Raw genomic sequence first — 26,715 nt, 5'->3', positions numbered from 1 at the left:
ACATACATACACACATACACAGATACATACATACAGTACAAACATTCATACATACATACACACATACATACATACATACAGACACATACATACATACATACATACATTCATACATACACACATACATACATACATACATACATACATACATACATACACACATACATACATACATTCACACATACATACATACATACATACAGACACATACATACATACATACATACATACATACATACATACATACATACATACATTCACACATACATACATACATACATACAGACACATACATACATACATACATACAGACACATACATACATACATTCACACATACATACATACATACAGACACATACATACATACATACATTCACACATACATACATACATACATACACACATACATACATACATACATACATACATACATTCACACATACATACATACATACATACAGACACATACATACATACATACATACATTCACACATACATACATACATACATACATACATACATACATACATACATACATACATACATACATACATACATACATACATACATACATACATTCACACATACATACATACATACATACATACATACATACATACATTCACACATACATACATACATACATACAGACACATACATACATACATACATACATTCACACATACATACATACATACAGACACATACATACATACATACAGACACATACACACATACATACATACATACATACACACATACATACATACATACATACACACATACATACATACATTCACACATACATACATACATACATACATACATACATACATACATACATACATACACAGATACATACATACAGTACAAACATTATAACATACATACATACATACATACATACACACATACACACATACTTACACTAGTTCACTAAGTGTCAAGCTACTCGGACCAGATGAATGTTTTGAGCTGCAATTCATAAAAAACAGCTGTTCTGTTGACTGTGAATTGAGAACAGCAGAATTGTCTGTGGTCTGCAAATAGGGTGTGTTTCAGACTATTTACTTCATATGCATACAATTTCTCAGATCCCACTGTTAGGGGTTTATGCCAATTTCCTCCATATCTATAGTGACTTTTGGATAATCTTTTGCTAAATATCAAAATGTGTGTGTGTGTGTGTGTGTGTGTGTGTGTGTGTTTGTATGTGTGTGTAGGTGTGGGTGAGTCAATGAGTCAATGAGTGATTGAGTGAATAAGTGAATAAGTGAGTGAGTGAGTGAGTGAGTGAGTGAGTGAGTGAGTATATGCATGTGTATAAGAGTAAGTGAAGGAGTTAGCATTTGTTAGTGAAACTCAAATAAGGACAGCAGTTTGGAAAAACTGAAAACTAACAATAAATAAATAACTAAATAAATAAATAAATAAATACTTTTTTTTTTTTAATCTTTTTTAAAGCTTTCCAGTAATCATCTGACTGATCCTCTTGATTTCTTGAACAATTTTCATTGTGGAAATTAATCAACAGCAGACTGTTTTAAAGACACATGCATTTACCATAATCAAGTGTTTGATTCAAATCATTATTAGAGGTCGACTCATGGTTTTGGGAATGCTTTGCTGTGAAAGAATCTGTCATTAATGAGATATATCAACTGACTGTGAGTATCCGTCACTGCACTTACTGACTAATGTGCTTCAGTATGAAGAATTCTCTGATAAGCCGGGGGTTTAGAGGGTTAACTTTTAAAGCAGGGGTCACAGTCCTATCTACAATGGGTCAGTGTTATTAGTTGTTCTTGTCTTTAATCTAATAGGTTAGTCTCATATCTGGAAGCTTCACTGACTATTTGTGGATACGACTGACAATCCATGATTTAAAGTATCATGCACAATCAGTTCCAGTCAGTCAACAAAATTATTCTATAGGAAGAACGTGAATTCGGCAGTAAGGTTGAGTCAAAATACAGACCACTGAGATTTTTCAGAAACCTTAAACGGGGCAGCAGATCATGCTGAAAAATCCATAAAGTGTCAGTTTCTTCAAACATATTTCAAAGAATCATTAATAATCGGCATGTGGTTGTAGTCAACTCATCACATGATATTTGGCAAAAGTCACATGAGGAATTGTGCATTGCTTACAAATGTGCATAGAAGCATTGCTTAACTTTTATATAAATATATAATGTGTCCACATTTTGCTGTGGTTAGTTTGCATAATATTCTAAGAATGTAATTTTGGATTAGCCCTGTCTAGCAATACACTGCTGTTCCATTCTGACTGGCAGAAATCAGAATTTTCAATCTATATAAACCAGGGGTGTCCAATCTTATCCCAAAAGGGCCAGTGTGGGTGCAGGTTTTTATTCCAACCAAACAGAAGCTGCACCTAAGTCTATTAAAAGCCAAGATCAATTGATTAAACAGCTGGAATCAGGTGCTACTTGATTAGTATGAAAACCTGCAGCTACACCAGCACATTGTGGATAAGATTGGACACCCCTGGTATAAACAAACAAATTGTTTTAGCACCACAGACTGTTATAAGTCAGGACATTGCTGGGCTTCTGTGTATAGAGTATTGAATCTCCTGTATTTAGCTGCCAGTGAACAGGGCAATGAGAAAGGGGAGGGGTGAGCAAACAATTCACATGTCTCCACAATAACTTACACAGTACAACACAACAACAGACAGTACAACTACAGTATTTTTGAGAGTAAAACATTTTATGCAATTGACACAACAGAAATAAGTTAAAGCCCTGAGCGTGTACTTTCATATGAGCCATGAACCTCTACTTTAACCTCACAAATCAATTCAATGCTGAACACAGGCATGCCAAAACAGACAGAAATTTTTTTTTTCTGATAAAAAGTTCAACCAAAATTTGTATCAATCCCTTCACTAGTCTTGATATGTTTTTCATTGTAAAAAAAAAAAAATCCAAGACATCCCATCATGTTTCAGAAAGATTCAGAAATCTTCAAATTGCAAATAAAATTGTAATGAAATTAAATTAAAGCGTGTAACTATTTCATTATTTCTAGCATGCTGCATTATATGCTGCATTGCAGCCCAGGTCAAGGCAAGTGCTCAAATTCCACTCCAGCACAGCAGGTGGCAATCACGTACCACCAATTAGCGTCTCACCTGTTCACCATATATCAAAGAACCCTAAACACACAGCACCATCAGTGCCAACTCAGTAGTGATAAACAGACAAGATTTGATTTGATTTATTGTCTGTTTCCAGGATCCTGGAGTCACAAAAACAAACAGTGAATCAGCATCACCAGCATTCAGATGGTTTCTGAATAGCAGTCTTGGTCCAGGTGTTTCCAGCATGTGTGTTTTATGCAACACCGACCTACAAGCCTGAATGTCAAACTGAATAAAACAAGTACTTCTTCCCTAATAATTGTTGATGTAAGATGTTCTCTTCTCTCTATTCACTACTTTCCTACTGAGGAGACAGTTTGTGAACTACAGTGCATGTCTGTCGTTCTGATGGGGTCAGTGAAAACACATTAGCATTTGTATCCTGTGAGTCTCGGTAGAAGTATTTATTATTTAATATTATTTAATCCAGGTGAATCCTAGTGAAACTAAATATATTATTATATTTGTATCAGTCTTTTAAGTACTATAAGCATTCTGAAGGTTTAGTATGATCCAGGAATCAAGAATATTTTTCTTGTTAACATTAGTAAACACTCAAATTGGCAATATGCAGATGCTTGTGGGACTCCCAGCTGTATCTGGCCTGCTTCTTGGCCATGCTAATAATATAATAAAGTGTCTGGGAGAACCAAAGTGCATGGCACAATTGCACTAGTGAGGCCTAGTTTAGAGGCCCAGCAGAGGCCTCACATATGCGTATCTGCCCCGCAGACCGCTTGCACCTGCTGCCTGATGACTGCTGTGTCAAGCTTATTCTTGATCTGAGCCAGAAGCTCATGTCTTTCATATGCAACTACTGAGAGCAGATCCAACATTAATTCTACAATCCTTTAGGTCAAAGAACAGTGCTTTTTATTCAACCATTCTATATTTCTATTAACTGACTAATTACTGGCAGAAGGGGTAACATCCTCTCATTTGATTTTCTTCTCTTGTCCAAAATGAATTTTAAGAGCCAAATATCCTTGATTGGATTGCTCTGTTTAATAATGGTCAATTTGTATCGAATTTCTACTCACTGTAAGCTGTCAATGATTCCAGTGTACGTCAACACTTGAGCCTATTAGTTTGTTGACGTTAAAGGAAGGTATTGCTTTTTTATCACACAGTAGGTGAAGCTTTAAAGAATCTGAAAGCACACACTTCATCTGACCTGAATTAGGGAACACGCTTAATTGTCTGTTTTGCAAATGTCTATTTTCAGACTATCCATCCATGACGAGTATTTTACGTCGTTCTGGTTCTATTGAATATAGAACTTAAAAGCCTCTAGATGTGATTATACATATTATCTCCTTGACAGGCATAATAGTCTGATGGTAGACAACACAAACATGCTGCCAATGTATAAATCCCCCTGCCTTTTTACTCCATCATACAGTTCCAGAGGCACCCCTTTTGAACCTATTCGTTTTTGGCCCCCTTTCCCCCCCTCTTTCAGATCTTGAGCCATGCGAATAGCTGTTGTGTTTTATAGTGGGAGAGATGGAAAGCAAGGAGCACGCTTCTCTCAAGGGGAATCCCTGAGTTCATCTGAGGAGAGCTGGATTCAGTTATGATTTGAAAACATTGGGGCAGCATGGCTCAACATCTGAAGAAGGGGAAAACGGGGGGCCAAAACAAAAAATACTAAAAGGGGTTAACATGCAGAGGTTTGTATTTTGCCTGAGACTGGTTACCTCAGCTGACCCTGAATAGGAGGAGGAAGGTGACGGAAGACTGAATACCTATAGTGCTGAATGAATTTAGCCTTGTTTTTCATTGTTTTGCTGGCCTTATATGAAAGCTATAAGCTGTGGTGATGGCTCAGTGGTTAAATCTGTGGGTAGCTGTATGTCAGTTCAATCCCAGTACTGCCAAGCTGACATTTTTGTCTGAATTGTACTTTGCTTTAGATATAAGAGGGTGTATTGCTTAAGGATAGAAGAAAATGTACAACACTTATCCTTTACCATATAAAAATATAATTATGACACACATTTCAGATGAATTTCATCTGAGTATTCAAGGATAACTGTTTGGAAAAGCTGTATACATAACTATTTACTTTTTACTTTTATGGTAAAATCAACATTAAAAATGACTGTCCATCGTATATAAATCAAACAAATAAAATCAGATCAAAAAGCTCTAAAAAGCTCTAAATTGAGCTATTCCGTCAAGATTTGGCACTGCAATCCATCCACTACAGATGTACCATCACTCAACCACTGATGAGAAATAACGAGAAAGAACGAGAAGAGTGAGAGAGAAAGACATGAAAGAAAGCAAGAGAAGTGAAAACGACAGCAAGATACGGTGACTGGGAGGGAAAGCTGCATCCCACGGAGTCGACTCAAGAATTTATGGTCAGAAAGGGGAATGAAAGTGTAATTTACATTGAACTCTCTACCGTTGCCCTGCCCTCCCCTGCATAATGAGAAACGGCTGTTGAGATTGCAAGGCGCAGGCGCAGCCCCCTGGCGATGACACATCATTAGTTTTTATTTGTCTCTACTTTTACAGCTTTTGCAGCAACGCCAACTAGTGCAGTACATTCCAACCCACAACTACTGCGCTGTGTTAATAGAGCACGCACATACGCACCTCCCAAGATGGCGTCCCATTGCTCGGGTTCAAGCCCTGGAAACACAAATCACCAGAGCTTAATGTGATAATGTATCAGCTGGATGCACTGCTCCTCTGCTGTACCACCCTATTCGCCATTCATAAAATAAAAACAAGAGGAAGTACAGGCATACAAACTCTGGAATTCTATAATAAACAGAAGGTTATTAATAATTGTTGTATTGAACATAGTTTCAGCCAGGATTTTGATGTATATGGTATACAAACTGTTCAACAATGGGAATAATGAGAATAATATTTATTATCAATTGTTTTGAAATGTAGTACAAAATTAAATTTTCCCAAACTGATATGTTTAATGGTTTAAATATTATCGTTAGATTTAGAATTAGAATCCAGAATGTGCTAAGAAGGAAGCTGGATGTGTCTGTGGTCATGCAGAATGAGAAGGCTTAAAGACTGTGATCTTGCAAAAAGTAATATCTAGAATTTATTTTATGCAGGAATTTCAAATAATAAGATATACAATAACATACAGTATATTGTATTCATATTGTATTAAGTAATCATGATCAACATACACTGAAGTAGACCATTTCAGTAAGACACCACATCAGGAATGTCCATGCTTGATACCTACTGAAGAAGTAAGTATTCTTGTGTCAAAATTTGCTACACAAACTGTCAGTGTAAGTAGAAATGCATCACTTATGTGCTAGAGCATTGCCCTTTCTGATAGTGCTGTATATTATGAACTCTATGGAGTATTTGTTAAATATAGCAGAACCTGTTGTAAAGATATGTATAATAACTGATGAGACATGTGGTATGTAGATTGCTGTACTGTATGTAAAGGCTAGTGAAATAATGTGCTCATACAATGTTCTTAATGCCTGCTCTCTCTCTCTCTCTCTCTCTCTCACACACACACACACACACATACACACACTCACACCCATAGTCTGACCCGACACAGGTGTGCGTTACACGCAATTCCTCACAAAATCTTCTACACATTCACACAATGTTTATCCATCATTCTGTCTGAACACAAACACAGCTCAGTGCTCCCAGCCAAATCAAATATACATTCATTACTCTATTTGTGTGGCTTATTGTTCTCTTTGATCAGCCTTTCGTTATTCATAAACAGCTATAAGTGAAAAATTAATAGCTTTGTTGAAGAAACCAAGGATTATGTTTGTTCATCTTTAGAAATATATTGTTGCTAATTTTTAATCATTTTGTCCAAAGATATAAAAAAAAGAAAAGAAAAAAAAGAATGTTTAACATTAAAAAAAAACAGAAATTAGTTCCAGTGATTTGCTTTGGTTTCATTATAGAACAAGAATATAAAGAGAAAAAAAGTATATCAGTTTCTGCTTCTGATTGGTACCTTTCACATAATAAAGCAGAGCCAACACTAGAAAATGAAATGTTGTAAGATTTGGAAAAGAGCAACAGGCTAATGTGCTGTAAATGTGCATAAGTCAGCAAATGGAAGGAAGGGCTCACTTGAAGTGTCTTTCATAATGTGGGCATAGAAGTCTGTAGTCAAATATAAAAGCAGGACATACAAAGCATTTCAGCCACAAAACACTGTTTAAAATAGAACGATCCTTCATAAGGGCAGTCTTTCAAAGTGCTTCCAGTTGCACGAAGAAACATCTTTTCCTTATGTCTAACATAAACAGTACACACTTTATTACTTATTGCAGCAATCCTCCAGTTCCCTTTGAGCATTTTCATGAATGTGCAGCAGCAGTATTAATCCTTTTCAACATCAGTCTGATAGCGTCACAGTGAAGTAACACTCAGCAGCCTTTCAGGGTGGACCATCTTCTTTCCATCTTTTAGCCCACCATATGCCACTGTCAGGTCAAGTGATGGTGCTTGTTATCATTGATGGAACAGTAGTAGCCGGACTTTGGCCTTTTTTCCTCTTGCCTCCACCTTTATTACTTTCCTTTGAGTCCCGGCCACGGTTCTTGCCATTTAATGTTCCTTGGTTCTTAGGCGTTGTCCCCTTGTCTCCTGATTAAGACAAGCAAAAAAAAAAAAAACTCAGAGCACTGAAGTTACTACTTCCTCAATTTATTTTAAACAACTTTATATTAATCAAGCATGAGACTAATTAACCATGACATTTTTCCACATATTTTTACTTTAATCAACTTTGCTTCTAAAGCAAGAGCACACCGCAGTTTCTAAATGCCATCATGATGCAAGACAGCACAGCTCAAAGTCGACAGCGGACATACAACAGCAGCCTGCCTATAAGCCATAAATGTGGCCCTGAGAATAACTATCAAGAACCTGACACCCTAATACCCTGCACTAGAGCTGAGCTGCTTTCCCAACAGTCCTCCTTCTCACACTCTCTCAACAAAGCCTTGTGTGTGTATGCATCTGTCACTTATTTTAAGCACATAACCACTTCATCAGTACAAACATCCATTAGAAGGTGTAGCAGTCATAGGGTCAGAAAGGGAAAATAACACCAAGTATGAAAGTGAAAAGTCACAGATGAAAGGCCTGATTATGATATTGTAGGATATTCAACAGGTCTGAGATTAACTGTTTTAAATGTTATTACAGTGGGGTTCAGAAGTCATACATGTAGAAGCAGACTCATATGCACTATGTAACATCTGAACCAGGCTGGTTAGGATCCAAGAATCACCTCAGTCACAATATAGTCAAATACAAAGGAGTGGAAAAGGAGCACAGGCCTCAGCCTCACCAGCACTACTGTAAAGGGAAGTCAGGGCCTCTGTGCTGACTGATGTTTGTTATGAAGTTAGTGTTGTGATTCTAGATGTTCCTTGGAAACCAAGTCAACACTCATATGGGGCTGGAGAGCATTTACTCCATGTTTGATGACATGAGCCTTACAGCCACTCTGTCCTCCTCAGCCCGGTGTACTGTTCATCTTAAGGCCTTATACTGCAAATAGCCAAAAAAACTTTGTCTGTTCTGTGTCTTGATAGCAGTCTGCTGACTTTGGTGGTGGGGAATGGTTTTTACAAAACCACTATATAAGCACCAAGTTTACCAAGTTCTCTCAGTGATAAGGACATAAAGCTTGAATGTCTTTGGGTACTATTTTAGATTTGTGCTTTATATTTATATAAACACATAAGTCTCCATAATTAATTGATATTTGTGGATATTTGTCCTTGATGTATACATTCATTTTGAAACCTGGATGTATCCCTGATCTGCAATATATATTTCTCTTTGTCATGTATTGAGTCAAAAGTGAAAAGGGGAAAAAACACATTTATTTATTCCATTCCCACCGCAGTACAGATATTTTGACAGCAGTTATCTAATTACAACCTAAATTGGTTAGATCTATATTTCACTACACCATATAGCTATTCAAACATTATTAAAGCATGTCATGTACTGTGGAAAAAAAAAATCACACTTAGCAAGTTCTTAGATATCTTTACCACTGCGGTTGTTAAATTGGTTCCTTACACAGCATGAACACGTGTAAGAAGATAGCTCAGGAAAGTTTAAAAAGTAAATGAAAAACACTTCCATGGTTGTTTTGGTGAAATAATTTTTTGGTTTCAGAAATCTGAGCTGTCAAAATATGTTATATGTGAAAAATCTCTATTTTGGCACGAAATGGTCTTTTTGGCAGAATTTATCTACCACAGCCTCCAACTATTTTTTCCAGACTGCCACACATAATTCATGAGAAAAAAGTTTGAATCATCTCAATTCAATATGTAAATTGAACATATATCATCAAATATTTTATTGTCTATATATATAAAAACTGTTTGCAAATTTAAGATCCAGTTACAATTTGGCTATTTTTCACATCTCTTTATTCTGCCAATAGTTGATGCTTAGACAGAACAGCCAGACTGTATCATTCATATACATTACATCATTGGCAGAATTCTATTCTATCCAAAATTCCATTGACTTTAGGCTTTCATTTCCTGTTAGGAAGCTATTCTCTGACTTGTACTTTTCCTCCGGTTTACTGAAGATCAGTTAATATGAAATATTATCTTATTTATTGTATATTGAATTACATGCATATCATCACTGCAATTTTCTCTTTATAACTTTTTGCGGGTATCCAGACTGTCATAGCATCATTTTCCTTCCGGCTTAAGTGAACACACATCTATCTCAGTTCAAGAAAGTTTTGGAAACTTTATATATCAGACATTGTCAAAATTAAAAACATTCACTTGTCAAAAATATGAAGGTTTTTCTAGACCAACACATATTTTTACTCTTATTTCCTGCATATGAACATTTTATAAATCTTTTATAGGAAAAAATCGCATCTTTATAATGTCTTTAAAAATGCCCTGATCTTTCATGAATCACTACAGTCAGCTTTCTTTGTTTCAGAATTTGATTGAAACAATATGCTGGAAAAGTGCTGCCAATATACGAGACAACAATTAGATATTAATTCCATTGTTATTTTTTCATTCATATATCATGTTGTTATTTTTAAATTGTCTCTTGTCATTATCAATCATTTATTCAGTCATTCATTCATCATGGGAACACTGGGCACCGTGGTGAAGGTGCCAGTCCTCTTGCTTTTATGCATTTTAGTAGTATTTGATAGCAATAAAACAAACGATGATTTAATGAAATATCTGTGATTTTTTTCCGACATAAAGGCAAGTACTTGTGTTGAAAGCTGGTGTTCTAGACGCTACTGAAATTCTCAGATGCTTCTACTCAAGAAAACCCTGGCAGGTAATTTGCATAATCTCAAAGGTGCACTCAGACTTAAGCAGTTGCTTAACTCATTTCTAAATACATGTAACTTTTCCCGCATAAATATTGACATAACTTTTGGACCAGCTCTGAATATGGTCCACTGCGTTCACTGTGTTCTTGTATGATTGTCAAGGTTTTGTGAAATTAATATTTTTGCAATGTAATAAAAATATTCCGACTATAACACAATCTGTTGCTCAATAAATATGCACGCTAACATTTAAAAATGATAACCTTTAGTGTCTATCATTTCATGGTAGGAACTTCACTAAACATTATAGTGATCTCATACTCTCAGGGTCTAATCAGCTTCTTTTTAAAGGCTTATATTGGCAGCACACTTCTAAACATTTAACAGTATAATAGAGTTTGACTCTTGCAACAAAATCCATAATAATGTGAATTACTTATGATTGTAGAACAAGGGACTGGCACAAAATGAAACAATTAGACATTGCGTGTGATTATTTGGGCTACTTTCCTGCAGATTCGCTAACCTGAAGAGTTCCAGGCATTTACGTGTGGTTTTGCCTAACTTATTCGAGATTAATTGGGTCTCTGCAATAATATTTTTCATGCTGTAGAAAACACTCCTACGCAGAAAAGGAATTTAGTAGGAATAAGTTCCCAATACGCCCCCGTGTTAGATTTGTATAATGATTATTTGCATGCTATTACTGCATGCTTAAAGAAAGCAAGTCCCCCATCACTAAGCAGGAGTGGAATCCTAACCTCAGGCTTAGCATGTAGGACAGTCATTAGCTCACCTCTGATAAAGCACTAATGGGGCTCTGTTTATTTATGACAGCAGTGATTACAGCTCCCCTCAATCCAACCTAAACACTGGTGCCTGACAAAGGCAATGACTCGCTCAGCAAATTCTGTTTTCGTGCAAACCTATTTATTAAGCTACAGGAAAAGGGAGGGAAAAGAGTTAGAGCTCAGCCAAATCGACACAAAGCGTGAGATCTGCAGACCAGTAAATCACCGATGTTATACAAGAGCTGCCCCCCTGTGATTTTTACAGCAGCCATGTCGGCCAATTGTAGCAGATGTATTCACAGCCTTGCTAATTTAACACATGGTGCACATTTACACACATGAAAAATCTACACATTAATTTACGGAACAGAATGATTTCTCCCATATTCACACCACAAGCCTGGGTAAAATGTGAGATTGAGAAACAGAGAGAGGGAAACTACAGACACAGCTCTAACATACCATATCAGAACATTATATTTTTTTAAAGAATAACTGAAAAAAAAAAAAAATGTCAAGCCCCATCTGAGCAACATGGCCCTGTCTCTTACCACTCTCTTTCCGACAAGTAGTCAAGTAAAAATTTGGCAGGCAGTGTAACACTTTTATGGGGTAGTTTATAATATTTCACTGTTAATTATTCTTATGGACCCAAGGTTGAAATTCTTTCCACGATGAGGGTGTCATGCAGTGTAAATTTGCCTTTCATTTCTCAGATGGTGCTGTCATATCCGGTAGAGCGTGGAGCCTACTGCTCTCCTGAAGAAGAACATGCTCCTCAGCCCTCAAGAAGTAAGAGAAAGAAACTTATGTAATGCTGGAGTCTAGTGCGCTACGTGTTAATGAGTGGTCTAGCAAAAGTTATGAGTTAATAAACAGTTCAGACATCAGAGCGCCCTCTGTAAAAGTGTTGACGCATAAGGCTGGCACGTTATTGTTTGTTATTTCATCAAACCGACCAATTAAAGGTGCTATTTTTCATATAAATGCAAAATATCTTTTCCTTATGCCCAAAGTATAAATCAGCTATCTGGTGGAAAATGATGGAAACATGTTTTTGTTTCTGATATGCAATAAAGGTGATTTAAGGATTCTGTTTAAAGGAGAATTGAGAAATAAGTTACATAAAAAATTGCTTTTAGGTTTAAATAGTTTAGCAACATATTGTTGATCTCTTTGAAAACAGTGAAATAAGAGCTTATTCTTACAGAATCATAATTTGTATTGCAGCTTGCTTACCATTTATATTCACAAATTATGGATGCTGTGCCCAGTTTACAGCGTGTAAAAATATTCTATTACTCTATCCCATTATATGGAAAAGAATTTTGCTTTGGATACTTGTGGGTTCTTGTGGAGGTTGCCATGGTTACATGCTTTGACTGCTAACAGATATATATTTGACGTCTCTTAGAGTTTCAGAAAGCAAATATTTCCTTTGACTGGGGAAGCCAGGGCTCATTCTTAAATATGGCCATAAAAAAAAATGAATTCATATCTTCATATTTGTGTGAGTCACGTAGCCCTACTGTCTCCCTCAAGTTTACCCTTTCCACAGGGGATCCTCTTCGACACGCTGCATTTCTGTGTCTCAGTTTCAGGAGCACAGGTAGAAAGAGATGCAGATCCACTGATGGTGGCCGGACTAGGGGGCTGTGTAGGCTCTCTTCTACGGCTTTGGCTGCCCTTTTTGAAACCACATGTTTTGTTTTTCTTCATGCAGGGGCCCCACGGACTCCATTCACCAAGCTCACATCGCACTAGAATGAACAACAAGGATAAAGTGAATCATAAAGTCCTTTTTCCTAAGAGGCAAATATTTTCTAGCAAATATTGAGGAAAGCAAATCAGTGAACCCTAAGGACCTCATGGCAGATATTCAGATTGGTAATATCCAACATCACTCACAGTCTCATTTCTCTTCAGTATACGAGAAAAAATTTGTTATGATTATTTGTGGCAGGTTTCGTTTTTATCTGACCTTATGAGACACTGTCAAGCGCCGGTTAAGACTTTCATGTATTCTCAGCTGTTTTCAATTGCAGACTAAGTTTGAACATTTGTTCTTATTGAGGCTTTCATGAGTATTGATTAAGATAAGACACCAGGCCGATGCCAAAATGTTACCTTAGGAATTAAAAGCCAAGCATCTTGGAAGAGCCAGAGCTCAGTCTCAGAGAGTAATACTATTAGCACTGGGTTTGCTTGCTTATGACAGAACAATTTTCAGAACAAATCAATAAAGTTCTTATCATCCAGCAGGCCTCTCTCCAAAGTTCCGTTTGCTGGTGATTGAGAAACCACAGGAAAAAAAAAAGAGAGAACAGAGTATTCCACCAGGCTTGCTCTTTTGCCAATACCATGATTGCTTTGCAGTGAAGGAAAGGTGATATTATAAAATAATGCAAGTTGGATGTGCTCTTAAAGAAAGACCAGAGAATCCCAAGTAAAGTTCATTCTGTGTACCCTGATAATGTCCATGTCTACCTTCCCCATGTTTTAAATAGTTTCATTTTGATTGTCCACCAATCTCAAATACCACCTCATATAAAAGTGGTATGACTTCTACTACTGTGTACTTTGTCCTCCCAAAGCTATAACTCAGAACAAGATTTTGTGGAAAGAATCTTTATCGCAGTTTCAGAGAATTGAATTTACTGAATGGTTAAAATATGTGATTGGTATTCATACTATATCAAATCAGCCTGGTATATTTGTTTGTCTTTGTATTAGTTTATGTTAATTTAATGATCTGTGTGTTAAAGAGCATCAAGCTGAGGAATATACAATAAACATACATATAATGATTAGAAATGCAAATCAGCTTTTGGATTTACAGCATCACTCACCTACACACTCCATGGTGCTGTTGACAGTGATTAATCCTTCAGGGCAGCTGTGGTAACACCGGCCACTGTATGAATATAAGCCCTCCTTACATTTTGCGCAAAATGTTCGACTGAAACAATCTGCGCAGTTTTCTATTTTGCATTCTGAAAGAAAGAGAAATAAAGTCATGGAAACCTGTCTAGTAGCTTACATGATTCATTATGTCATGCTATCTATCTATCTATCTATCTATCTATCTATCTATCTATCTATCTATCTATCTATCTATCTATCTATCTATCTATCTATCTATCTATTCTGTATTGGACAAAGATATATTCTATGCAGTCCTCAAATTACATACTTCTATACAGTACTGGACAGAAAGGCCAAAAGATTAATATAAGATTTATTTAAATTAAGAATTATTTCTAGAATTTCAGCTTTCATTCCCTGATATTAACAGCTAGATATCAAACATCGTAGAACATGGTAGCTTTGGTGGCAGACCACCCAATTTTTAGGTGAAATAGCCTTAAAGTAAATTACAGTTAATAACTCAACATTTGGAAGCTTATCCCTTGCTTGCAAAATTGCATCAAGCTGGCGTCCCACTGACATCACCAAACTGTTGCATTCTTCTTTTGTGATGCTTTTCCAGGCTTGTACTGCACCATCTTTCAGTTGTTTGTTTTGGGGATTTCTCTGTTCAACCTTCTTTGCCGAAGTTGAAATGCATGTTTAATTGGGTTCAGATCTGGTGATTGACTTGGCCAGACTACAACCTTTGATGAAGTTCTTTGTTGTGTTGGCAGTGTGATTTGGGTTATTGTCTTGCTACATGAGGAAGTCTCTTCCAATTAGATTGAAGACATTTCTCGTAATTGCCAAGCAGAATGTTTCTGTAGACTTCTAAATTTGTTCTGCTGCTACCATCATGAGTTACATCATCAATAAAGATTAGTGAGCTTGTTCCTAAAGCAGCCATGTGAACCCAAGCCATTACACTACCTCCACTGTGTCCGACAGATAAGCCTGTGTGTTTTGGATCATGAACAGATGCTTTACTTCTCCACACTTTTGGCCTTTCCATCAGTTTGGTAGAGGTCTATCTTGGTTCTACAGCTTTTGTACTCTGTACTCAGCATCTCTGTACTCCTTTGCAAATTCTATTCTGATCTTCTGATTCTTATAACTGATGAGTGTCTTGTGTATTGTGTTACGACCTTTATATTTCTTTAAATTGGGGATTTCTTTCAAGCTCTCACAATGTTTTAATCATCAACTGCTCTTGTTTCACTGGCCAACCAGTTTAATACATTTTGATGTAAATATCAGGGAAGTAAAAGTGAAGTTCTGTTTGTCCTACATTCATCCACTGATCTCAAACCCAAATGACTTCAGTATATAGCAAAAACATATAAGAGATGAAATAAGAATTCATCTTGACATTTACTGTTGGAGCTGAAAAAATATTTTGACCTTTCCTGAGATGAAGCTAGGTTATTCTATAAACATTATGTGTGAAATGTGAAATTTGCAGGTTGAATAACTGTTGCTGGAATATTTATTGTTTAAAATGGGGCAGGGGGGTGTGACACTCATCCAGGGAGATGATATGTAGGCATTAAGCTTCACCATAAATAATATCCAAAACCTTTTTAGAAGCATCCCCTCTTAAAAACTAGCAGGGGTGAACCAAACACATCTATTCTGAAAGTCTGCACATCAGAAGTGTTCAGCTCCTTGCACTTCCATGTCATAACAAGCTCAGCATCTGTAGTCAAACATCTAAACTACATTTAAATAGAGGGCAATTATGATCCCAGTGGAAATGAAAAACAGACACTTACCAACAATACTAGAACATGTTTCCCAATCCATCACTATTATCTAATTATTACAAGAGGCACAGTGTCTAATTCACTGATGTCATGTAATGTTTCATACTTGTACCCAACAGTCTGAATGAAAATAGTAAACCAGGGCGAATGGTTTAAAGCACTTGATTGTTTTATGATCTTAATTAAATAAAAGATTCCTTTAAGAATTGAACGGTCTGGGCATTACTAAAAAAGTAGCATGAAATTTAGCATAAAACCTGTCTTGTTAGATTTTAATAGAAGAGAATCAATACAAGCAGCCGATTTAATTTAATTTAATTTAATTTAAGCATGTGAGCCAGAGAATGTAACACGGAAAGTAGCAGAGCTGAAATGAAAAGCAAACATGCACTTTAACTCAATTCAGCAAAACAGCATGAGTCTTTTAAGCATATTTTAGATTAACTTTTGACACCATCAGAATAACGAAATTATTTATTTCTTACTTATTTAATTATTTATATCTATTTTTTTAGTTCTACTTTAACAGTGGTTAAAGTTAAAAAGCATAATTGTTAACATATAAATATTAATGAAATATTACATATTAAATCAATTTGAAAATCTGACTACCCGCTCTCACATACAATTTGCAGATGTTGTAAAGAACTTGAATAATTCTTCTGGATTCAATACAACTAAACTGATTAATATACAAACTAAATTCACCCCACACCCTAACCCTAATCACTTGTATACTTCATGGGCTGGATAAAGGAAATTCTTATAATACCATTGTGAGACCCTGCTGTTATGGAGGATTAAAGAAAAGAGTGATTATCTACAGTGTGAGAAAGACCATGGCTTCATTTCTTGAAACACAAACACTGCCGGGCAATACCCTTCACTGCCGCATCTGCATTGAGATTACCTTTAATGACCATTTAGAAAATAGCTAAATCACACCAACATCTGAGATAGATTAAGTAACGTGAGGCAAGAACGTATTTTGTAAGGCAAAAGCCATCATTTTCTTCCAGAAACAAAATATAATGAGTCCAACCTGCACTTCACACTGAGTGGCTATCAAAATACACCCTTACCTAAAGGTGGAAGAATTTAATTACATTTTGATTAGACTCTTCTTTCCTCTTTTTAATGAGTTATTATTATGAACCTGTTTCTTAGGGACAACATGCAGCTATTTTTTCCTGACATTTTTTCATCATAGTAAAACATTTCCACATGGGAATAATTCAGCCTCAAAACATCATAGACCTCTGATTTCTTTTTATTATAATTATAATTATAATAATAGTAATAATAATAATATTAATAATAATAATTATTATTATTATTATTATTAACATAGTAGAATGACAGAATCAAACGAATAGCCAAATCCGCTTGAAAATATAGACAGTTGTAAATTGTTGAGTAAAAAAATGTGGTCCGTTTGGTGAACTAGCATGAACTCTGTATTTACAGAGCAAAATACTGATGTCGACTTCCTTACAGAGACAGACAAACAGTTACTACCAGTGTTTTGCTTTTGATTTCTTCCCCTAAATCCTGTTTTTCACCCACAAAGTAAGAGAAAACAGATCACTGGCTCAGTAAGACACACTGATTTAATGCCACTGGTGGAGCTCTGGTTGGCAGGAAACACAAGCTTTGGAGCAGACTTTCAGTTACTGCTAGCTCCTCCAAGCTTAAACCCTGCTTAGGTTAAATGTTCCATTAATTGTGTAATGATCAGACAGATTCTCCAGAATAATGTTTCAAAAACAAACTAATACTCACGCGTGCACCTGTTTACGTCCCGATTTCGAATGCCGTAATATCCAACAGGACAAGTGGCAAGACACACCCCTGTTTGACGGATGTCATTTCTTTCCAGGAGGATGAAAAGTCGTGGTCGACATTTTGTGCATCCGTTGTATTCGGAGCAGCTTTCACAGCCACTGGAGCATGATGCTGGCACTTCGGTACTAGCTGCTGGGGCACAATATTATTCAGTGATATTAATATGTTTCCTCATTATTAATTCTAATATTTCTAATTCTAACTAATTCTGAAGGCATCAATGTGAAAAATAATTTAAAAAAAAAAAAAAAAGCAAATAAAAAACAAGATAGTCTTCTATGTTCACATCAACTTTCATAGCAACAAATCAACAGCAAGATTAATCATTGCCAAGTTTATTGCTTCATGGCCTAAAGCACTTCTGAGGGAGTATAAGACATTCACTTTTCCCTTAAAGGTGCTTTATGGCACAAGGCAATAAACACAGCAGTCATTAATCTTGTTACACATGCTAATGTCTGCAGCTAATTCAACTCAGAACACACTTAAGTAGAACCACAGTAGAACCACATTGTTTGAAGTCTCTTTACACTATTTACTTGAATCAGCCTGTCACAAACACTGAACAGATTTTTTTTTTTATAGAAGCGTGCATGTTTCTGGAAGAACATCTCATGCTAGTGTACTTCAAATCAGGTATTGATATCACACTCCTTACGGGTGAACACACAGTGACTCAGCCATCACAGCAATTCCAGTAATAAAACCGGCATGCTTATGGAAGAGACGAAATCACAAACCACTTTTATTATTTTTTTTCTGAGATTTCACTAGATATAGTTTCCTGTCATTCCAGAAACACTCACGAACCTGACAACTGACACAAATGAATAACCTCACGCAAATGTTCGCATTCATCCTTCCTGCATACATGCTCGCAGTTTCTATTCTAGCACAGTCCAAAAATGTTAGTCTCTTTAGCCAATAGCATAAATAAATGATTACACAAAATGCACATCCTGTTTCTGAGGCCAATTGCTGTCAAAACCACGGTCATCTGCACTGATTTACAGTTCTGTGTGCTATCAGTTCTAAATATACACACTCTCAGTGCAATTCATCTGCGCAGTCTGTCTAGTAAAGATAAAGTGGATGGTAAAAGCGTCAAAAATAAACCCTTGTGAATAAGCTGTACCCACTGTGACCTCTGCAATATGGCATGGGGTTGCATGCAAGCAGTAAACCATACTTTTGTCAGTACTGGGAATAATAAAAAAAAAAAAAATCCCACAATATTTATCAAAAATACATGGATGGTGCATCCCATTAGGGCATGTTGAGTGTTATATATTATTTTTTGTTGTACAGATAGACTTTAGCAGTTTGATTCAACATCGAACAGGAACCTGCTGTGATTTTTCTCATCTTTACAAGTGTTTAAAGCAGTGCTGAAAACTTGGAGATTTAGGAATACATCTGTGTAAAACATATTCCTGGTTCCTCATTGTGTTCTAAAGATTCATTACATAAATATAAATCATGCATCTCAATAAAAAAAACAGAGATGACATAGGGTTCTTGCCCTGTTATCAACAAACTATATAATAAAATAGCAATTAAAAGAGCCATACTGTTCACCTATGAAGCTCAGAATCCTGCCTCAGAATTCTCAAATCAATATGAACTGGAAGAGTAAGTCTAAATCATCTACTGGACCCTTTACACTTCTGGTCCAGAGCCTCATCAAGTACAACAGCATTCCTCTTTCTGCATTCCTTTCCCTCCCTCAGAGTTAAGAGAAAAAAGAAAACTCTCTCAGGAGAAACAACAAATATGGAACTAACATGATAAATGGTTCAGTGAAATCACTGTTTGGATTGGGTTTATGGAATACCAGTTAGCTCAACACAATACAAAGGAAGACCACAGTGACCACCTCTGTACTGAAGGATGTTATTTCATGGCAGACCGGGAATGTGAGCATATTCTCTTCATGACCAACAACATTTGGAGTACCTTCATCCATAAACATCTATTAATTGACCAAACATAAATCTACACCCAGCTCTGTGCTTTTGCTGAACTCTCCTGGACTTAATGATGAGTGGAGGAATATGAACCTCATTTCTTCTTAAATAAAAACAGAAATCAGCTTAGCTGAACATCACAACAGACATTTCTAGCCCAAAAGTCAGAAAGCACACAAATCTTAGAGTTTTGCAGGAATGCAGCAAGTGTGGAAAGCTGTTTGAAATAGTGGAAGTCTGATCACGTCTTGGTGAAAGTGCTAGAATCCAAAATGAGGAGGAGTCCCATTCTTTTTTTATTTAATAAGAAACCAATAATGATTAGTGGTTACATAGTAAGGTTTCTGAAACAATATTAGGATTTTAGGTAAATATTTGAACACAGGTGTGTATTTAACCTTTACAACTAGAAATGTTTTGTTTAAATGAATGTCCTCTCAATAAGAGAACACAGTTAGCCAAATGTGGGAAAACCCTGTATGCCTTATTTACAGCTACTATAAATAAGGTATATGACATGATTTCCAAAATTACATAAGCAGCCTGTTCTCTTACCACAACACTCAGATAAAATGGAGATGTTTTTGTTACACTGATTCAGCCTTTTTCAGATTGGCAAAAGTACAAAAATTTGCTAGTAGAATAGTGAGTTGTGAAATATCAGTTGTCCGTTTGTTTTATCAGTTTGATGATACAATGTTAAAAGAAAGGCCATTGTGGGTTTCAGGCATACTTGTTGGTCAGCTGCATTAAGTTTCAAGACCCTCATGAGAGAATATGGCTTACAATTTATTTCACTCTGTAAACTTCTGTGATGCAGGAAATAATTATCCAACACTTTGGTATTACACTGTGGTAATGTCAGGAACATGACAAGTATGGTGTTAATTAACAAGCCATAAAATCACTCCATGCATTTGTACTTCAGTGCCTATTTTTAGAAGCTGTATTGCAAGACTATGTTCTGCTAAGCTGCAATTCTTTTAATATATTTATCACTCTCTAGTGAGAGTTTATATACCGGTTAAATGTTTTATACAAGGATTATACTTTTATACAGAGATTAACCAATATATTTTTTTCAGAAATATAGCACCAACTGTAATATATTTTGCTTCGATTGATTTTTAACAATACATAATTTCACACTTATCAGGAATTTGCATTTCATTTGACACAAAGGCACTGACAGTGTAAGGAGCAGGTACATTTTTCTTTTTTCAAACTGAAATCTAGCATTTCAACAGTTTTATATCCTAGCCTTTTATTGCAGGTGCACATGATCATGCCAAAAACTAAACTAAAATCTGAAACAATTTTCATAAATACACTGGGGTCAGATCTATGTATATATGATTACAAGTACTGTAGGCCATGATGTTACAAAATTTTGAAAAGTTGTCCAATTCATAATAATACATCAGAAAACACTTAGCTGAATGATACACACTCTAACTGACTACAAGAAGCTTAACGTAATCTAACAGAGCCAAAGCACTTAAAGAGGAAAAATTGTAATTCAAACTAACCTTGAGAGCAAACAATATGCGTTTAAAATAAACAAATGTAATATATATTTACCTTAAGCTGCAGTTATATTAACAAATACAGCTCTGTGCTGTACCACTACCTTGTGATGAGAGACAGAGACAGTGCACAAGGCTGTTTATAGCAGTTATACATTATATATTATGATTCTATATTATCCTAGTTGAAGTGATGGAGCATTTCTTTTTTGATAACCAAAAGCTCTGCTATGCCAGTCATTCCAGAAAAGCACATTAATCTCAAATTAAAAACCAAACAAAACAGACAGAAAGACCATCTGCAAGGAAAAAAAGCAAATGAAAGTAATGCAGATGTGTTGACTTACTGTGTCTCTGCCTCCTTCCTCTGGGGATCTTGAGGCTGTCACTGTAACCCATAGAGCTGAGGAAGACCACCACCAGTGCCAGCAGTCCCAGCTGCATAGTCCCTGCTGCCCAGCGGTGCTGGCACTCCCCCTGCAGGAAGACGGATGTGACGAGGTGTCCCCCTTTACTACGATGAGGCAGGTGGATCTGTTTACTGCCCACTGTGGACTCCCCTTCCTTGGGCAGAGAGTAATACAGCTGCAAAACCAAACACACCCACGGCACAAGCCATAACGCTGAGGGTAAGGATGAGAGGGAAGAAGGGGTGCAGTGCTGGACTCAGGTGTGGAGATAGACGGTGAGATGATGAATGTGTGAGCAGAAAGGGCACAGCTCTTCCACCCTTGAAGCCATGCAGGACTGTAAGGAGTGTGTAGTGCGTAGCAGCAGAAGCCAGGAAGGGCTGGTGTGAGTGAACAGCCCAGCCCAGGAGCATGTGTCTTATTAGAGATGCTGGGAGGAGGAGGGGGAGTGCCAAAAAATGGAGAGAGGTTCTGCACTCCTATGTGTGGCAACGTGTCTGTCAGTGCCAAACCCTGCCATGGGAGAGAGGTGGAAGTGGGTGAGAGTGGAGTGGTAGAGGGGTAGAAAAATACAATTAGATATGAACATTGAAACTACTTAATTACTTAATTTGGAATAGCAAAATATCACCCATGAAAATGGTGACTTGTTTAGCTTGCTGATAAATTTGTATTATTTGACAGGCAAAGTTAAACTCTTGAGTACCAAATCTATAATCTATTTTTCATGTAATATTTTCATAATGCTTTGTTTTCATCCTAAACCTTAAACAGTTAAACATTAGTGCAAAAGATGCGTTGTGTCTCGTGTCTAGCATTCGTGGCACCATGAAATAAATGCCATAAATAGTTTTTGGTCAATGCCCTGTAACAAGTCAAGAGTAGAAAACATGTTTGCTCAATATTTTAGGGGAAAGCACGAGTACACAGAAGTATGTCTTTTTCACTATGAAGACAGAAACATCAAGAGTCAGTCATTAAATTAACCCACACTCGCTTTACAACAGAGGAACAGAAAGCTGGAAAAGCTCTCACTCAAATTCAAGTGAAAATCAATAGTTTAGTTTATAGTTTTCAATAGTCTGAAACTGTCCAAGAGACACTTCATGCCTGGAGGTATCTAGAAAAGCAGGGCCATATTAGGGCGCAGTTCCTCTGGATATACCATCGTTTTGAAAGTTGAAGGAAGCATATTCTGGTCCTTAGCATACTAAAATACATAATGGTGATTTCTTGTAAATCACCGGCTTTTTCAATGCAATCATTATAATGAATATTTCCTTTGATTAAGAAAGAGGGTTTTAAGCCTCTGTTTAATAATGATAAACCACAGAATTTAATATGGGGCAAATATTTCTTAGTCAAAAAAAGCCATTGTGAAAAATGATTAACAAGAAAGCATATGGAGCATAATTACATAAAATCTATTAAAGGATAGAACATTATACAGACGTCTTTTTCCTCATGTATAGTTGACTGGGGTCACAAGCAACCTTCTTCACCATATCTAATAATGTTCCTTCCATTCTGGCTATGTTTATTACTTTGAATTTATACTGTAAAATGCGAAACATGTAGCATGCGAATAGCGCACTAGATTCAAACCACATTGTTGAAGTGAACTCAGGTCCACTGTATATACTGCTATACCTGCAGGTGTTTTGATTAATCACTTCGGAGAAGTCACACAGAACGTCACAGTGGTAGAAATGTGGAATGTCACGTTACTTCCTAAAACGTATCCAGTGGAATAGTGCTTAACACAAGCCAGAAAGCCACATTCCCTTTCTCTGACCTAAAGCAGTGTGGCCAAAAATGTGATTGTTAACATACACTGAGACATTGACCAACATACATCCACAGATACACACAGCTGCATACGGACACACACGGAGGTACAAAAATACCCCACATCAACCATTAGAAGAGCTTAGAAGAGCTCTAAGGATAAGCTATTACATTTCTATCATTTTCACAACACTAACTTCTGCTCTGCCCTGAGAATGTATTTCAATGTTTATTTGTCTTCGATGATGAATATTAGACAAATGTCTTCAACACCTTCCTCATATTTATTAGCATGAGCCAAAAACTCCCAGAGCCTGCTGTTTGAGATATTAATTGGGAGCGATGTGTCATGTCTGACACTGGGATATGCCATCGCCTTGGAATTAGAAGAGAAAGGAGACATCCAGAGATGACCCATCATGCAAGATAGTTTCCAGTAATCTAAAAAGCCAACTGGTCATTTGGTTTAAAAGAAAATGTATATTTATTTAAACAGCACGATTATAAATAGCTTTAAACTTTCGCAAGAGAGAGACAGAGAGAGAGAGAGAGAGAGAGATACAATTTTATCTACATGGAAATGTCATACTATAATGTTAATTTCTCTCCTAATAAGGCAGCCTAGAGAAGGCTTTCACGGCATCTTAGAACAAGTGGTCATCTTATTGAGGTGTTCTTAAAATTTATTCTGTCTATGCTTCTGCATCTACTAGATGGGAGTCTCGTTCTTCCCCACTGCCTCCTTTCACCCAAATAACAAACTGAGACTAGCAACTGAAACCCTTCATTCAACAATCAGGAGATTAAATTGCCCGCTTTGTAAGTCCTTTTAATTTATTAATTATTTAAGTTGTATTGAAAGAGAGCTGCCAACAAGGGAGAGACTTCAAGAGAGCATACAAATAAATTATTCTTTCTACTGTGCAATAATATGAGCCCTAAAAGCAAGAGGATGTGCAGTGAATCTAACATATCCAAGAGATCCAGCTATGCCTTCTTTTTATTGTGGACCTTACACATTATTTTCCATTTCAGCACCAAAAATATTACAGACCTGCATAATTTACTGAACACTAGCAAGCTGAGGCGGATGCATGAAAAGACCAGGGCAATAAACAGGCTGTAAACACAGTCAGTAATAAAGCACTGAACAAACTGAAGTAGATGTCTGGCCTGTTCTATGCCCAATAGTAGGACATGTTAAAAGCCACACGGGTATTTTAAAGCCATACTGGCTCTGCTGTTGTTATGCTTGAGATGTTGCTCTTAAAAGATATATAACCAGATAGTGACACATAAAGGAAAAGTATTAAAGTTACCTTAAACGTACCGTACTATTTGAATATATTATTCTGTACATACAGCAGATTGTATTTTTCATATATTGCTCATGCTTTTCTTTTAACCTTTCACTTATTCTATTCTTCTTAACTTTGCTTAAAGTACAATGAGAATATGGTGAAAACAGAAATCAGAATTTAATATCCTAAGTAAAATATCCTTATTATCTTGATCAACATTAATAATATCTTAATCAACTATTAAAATCATAATCAGAGACTTGGCCAATTCCAGTGAACGCCTGCTAGATTTGAAGTCTAAATACACATTAGATTTACCATTGATATTACTTTTGAATATTTTCACTTTAAACATTCAAACTGAATATTTACCTTCATTATAACTATTATTTATATATTCTTATGTAACACATTCAAGTGGTTCATTTTTATAATAATAACCGCCACAAATGATAGGCGTGCAGGTTATTTGTCTTCGCTTTTGCTACTATACACATTAATCCATCATCTACAAAGTCAAGTGCCTAGCATGTACCTACAGCCATTTAGAGATGGATAACTGTTACCAACTCGCATGACATGAAAGAATTATCCGCAGAAAAATGATCTAAAAGTGTCATGCATTTGTAAAATAAATAAATAGCAAAACAAAGAATTTCTCTGTCCATCAGAGTTCACTCTTTTACTAGAAAAAAAAAAAAGTAAATAAAACACTGGTCACTGAGGTCAGGGCAGGGAGCGAGAGACCAAGGTGAATGTTATAACTCTGTCCTCCAGCTCGTAGCTCCTCTTATCAACAGGCAGATCAACACTGTCAAGTGCATAGTGCCAAAATAAATCCTCAGCTCCCAGTCTCTTGTTCCTTAAATGTGCATGCTCCTTCGAAACTCATAAAGGAGAATAAATTATAGAGCATGTCCTAAAACAAACAGGATATTTAATAGTCTCAGATGGAGTCATTTAAGCTGTCTCATATTTCAACTTGACACACAACCCCCAAAACAGGCAAACACACATACCATTGTGTCTAATAACATTAACCTATTATTTCAAGAATATGATATTTCCAAATTTGAATTTTATAACAAAGCTTGTTTGGATAATTTCAATAGTAATAATAATAATAATGATAATAATAATAATAATACCCTACATATTATAATGAACATCCCATAACTTTACACCAATATTTGATTAACCTGACAATTTACCTCAAGAGACTATAGGTCTCTTACAAATTTGGAGATTGAATATGTATAATCTGACCTAGCATGCACCTTATCAAATTGTCCAAAAGCGTGACATCAGTTTTCACAGACCTGATACATTTCTGATTAAATAAATTCCATGCATACGAAAGAAGAAAGTTGAATTTCATCATACCTGTTGTGTGCTGGGAGGCTCATTCTCTCTCAGACAGGTTCTCAGTGTAGTCTGTGCGGATATCCTCACTAGGGTTCAAATGACATAGTTTACCTCTTTACATTGGAAAGGGACAAATATATCACACTGGTGCTGGTTTACCTATTTTGAACCCAAAAATGTGATGCTTGTCGGATATCCCCTGTGAACAATTAAGGAAGGTGTGCCGAAAATATCGAAAAGTGATCACCTTTTAAAATAAATATTTTGCAATTATTTCCTAATTCAATTGAGCTGCGTTTACAGCCCTAAAAAGGTCTTGTTTATTGTGCAGTTCTCTGTAGTCATTCTAAAGTAAGCTCCACATAAATCCCCTTTTAAAAGGCCGGACAGCATCCAGCTGTGTGTGGAGCGCCTAACTCGCCTGCTCTCTCTCTCTCTCTCTCTCTCTCTCTCTCTCTCTCTGTCTGTCTCTGGGAGTTTGCATCCAACTCCATCTAGTGCAATTCTATCACTGAGCTGGCCCCACCCCTATAGCACACGCACACAC

The 26,715-nt window shown here is 36.3% G+C and overlaps 1 protein-coding gene across 2 annotated transcripts; it reads right to left on the bottom strand.

The window, feature by feature from the left end:
* Window positions 1-6,100: 6,100 nt before the first annotated feature.
* rspo1 (R-spondin 1) lies at window positions 6,101-26,624 on the bottom strand. 2 transcript variants are annotated; one of them, XM_058402723.1, is made up of 7 exons: window positions 26,328-26,624; window positions 26,187-26,254; window positions 21,652-22,227; window positions 17,749-17,940; window positions 14,143-14,286; window positions 12,841-13,053; window positions 6,101-7,795 (listed from the first exon to the last, which is right to left on the bottom strand). In XM_058402723.1, the coding sequence occupies exons 3-7, from the start codon at window positions 21,746-21,748 to the stop codon at window positions 7,641-7,643; spliced, it is 801 nt and encodes a 266-aa protein (XP_058258706.1). In that variant the 5' UTR covers window positions 21,749-22,227; window positions 26,187-26,254; window positions 26,328-26,624; the 3' UTR covers window positions 6,101-7,640. The 2 variants fall into 2 exon arrangements, with proteins under 2 accessions (XP_058258706.1, XP_058258696.1); XM_058402713.1 differs by having other exon boundaries at window positions 6,102-7,795; window positions 17,749-17,943.
* Window positions 26,625-26,715: the final 91 nt, after the last annotated feature.

This window comes from Hemibagrus wyckioides, linkage group LG01 (genome assembly GCF_019097595.1).
Source record: "Hemibagrus wyckioides isolate EC202008001 linkage group LG01, SWU_Hwy_1.0, whole genome shotgun sequence".
Classification (NCBI taxonomy): domain Eukaryota; kingdom Metazoa; phylum Chordata; class Actinopteri; order Siluriformes; family Bagridae; genus Hemibagrus; species Hemibagrus wyckioides.
The sequence above is the reverse complement of the archived record's forward strand: the minus strand, read 5'-3'. Positions and strand labels throughout refer to the sequence as shown.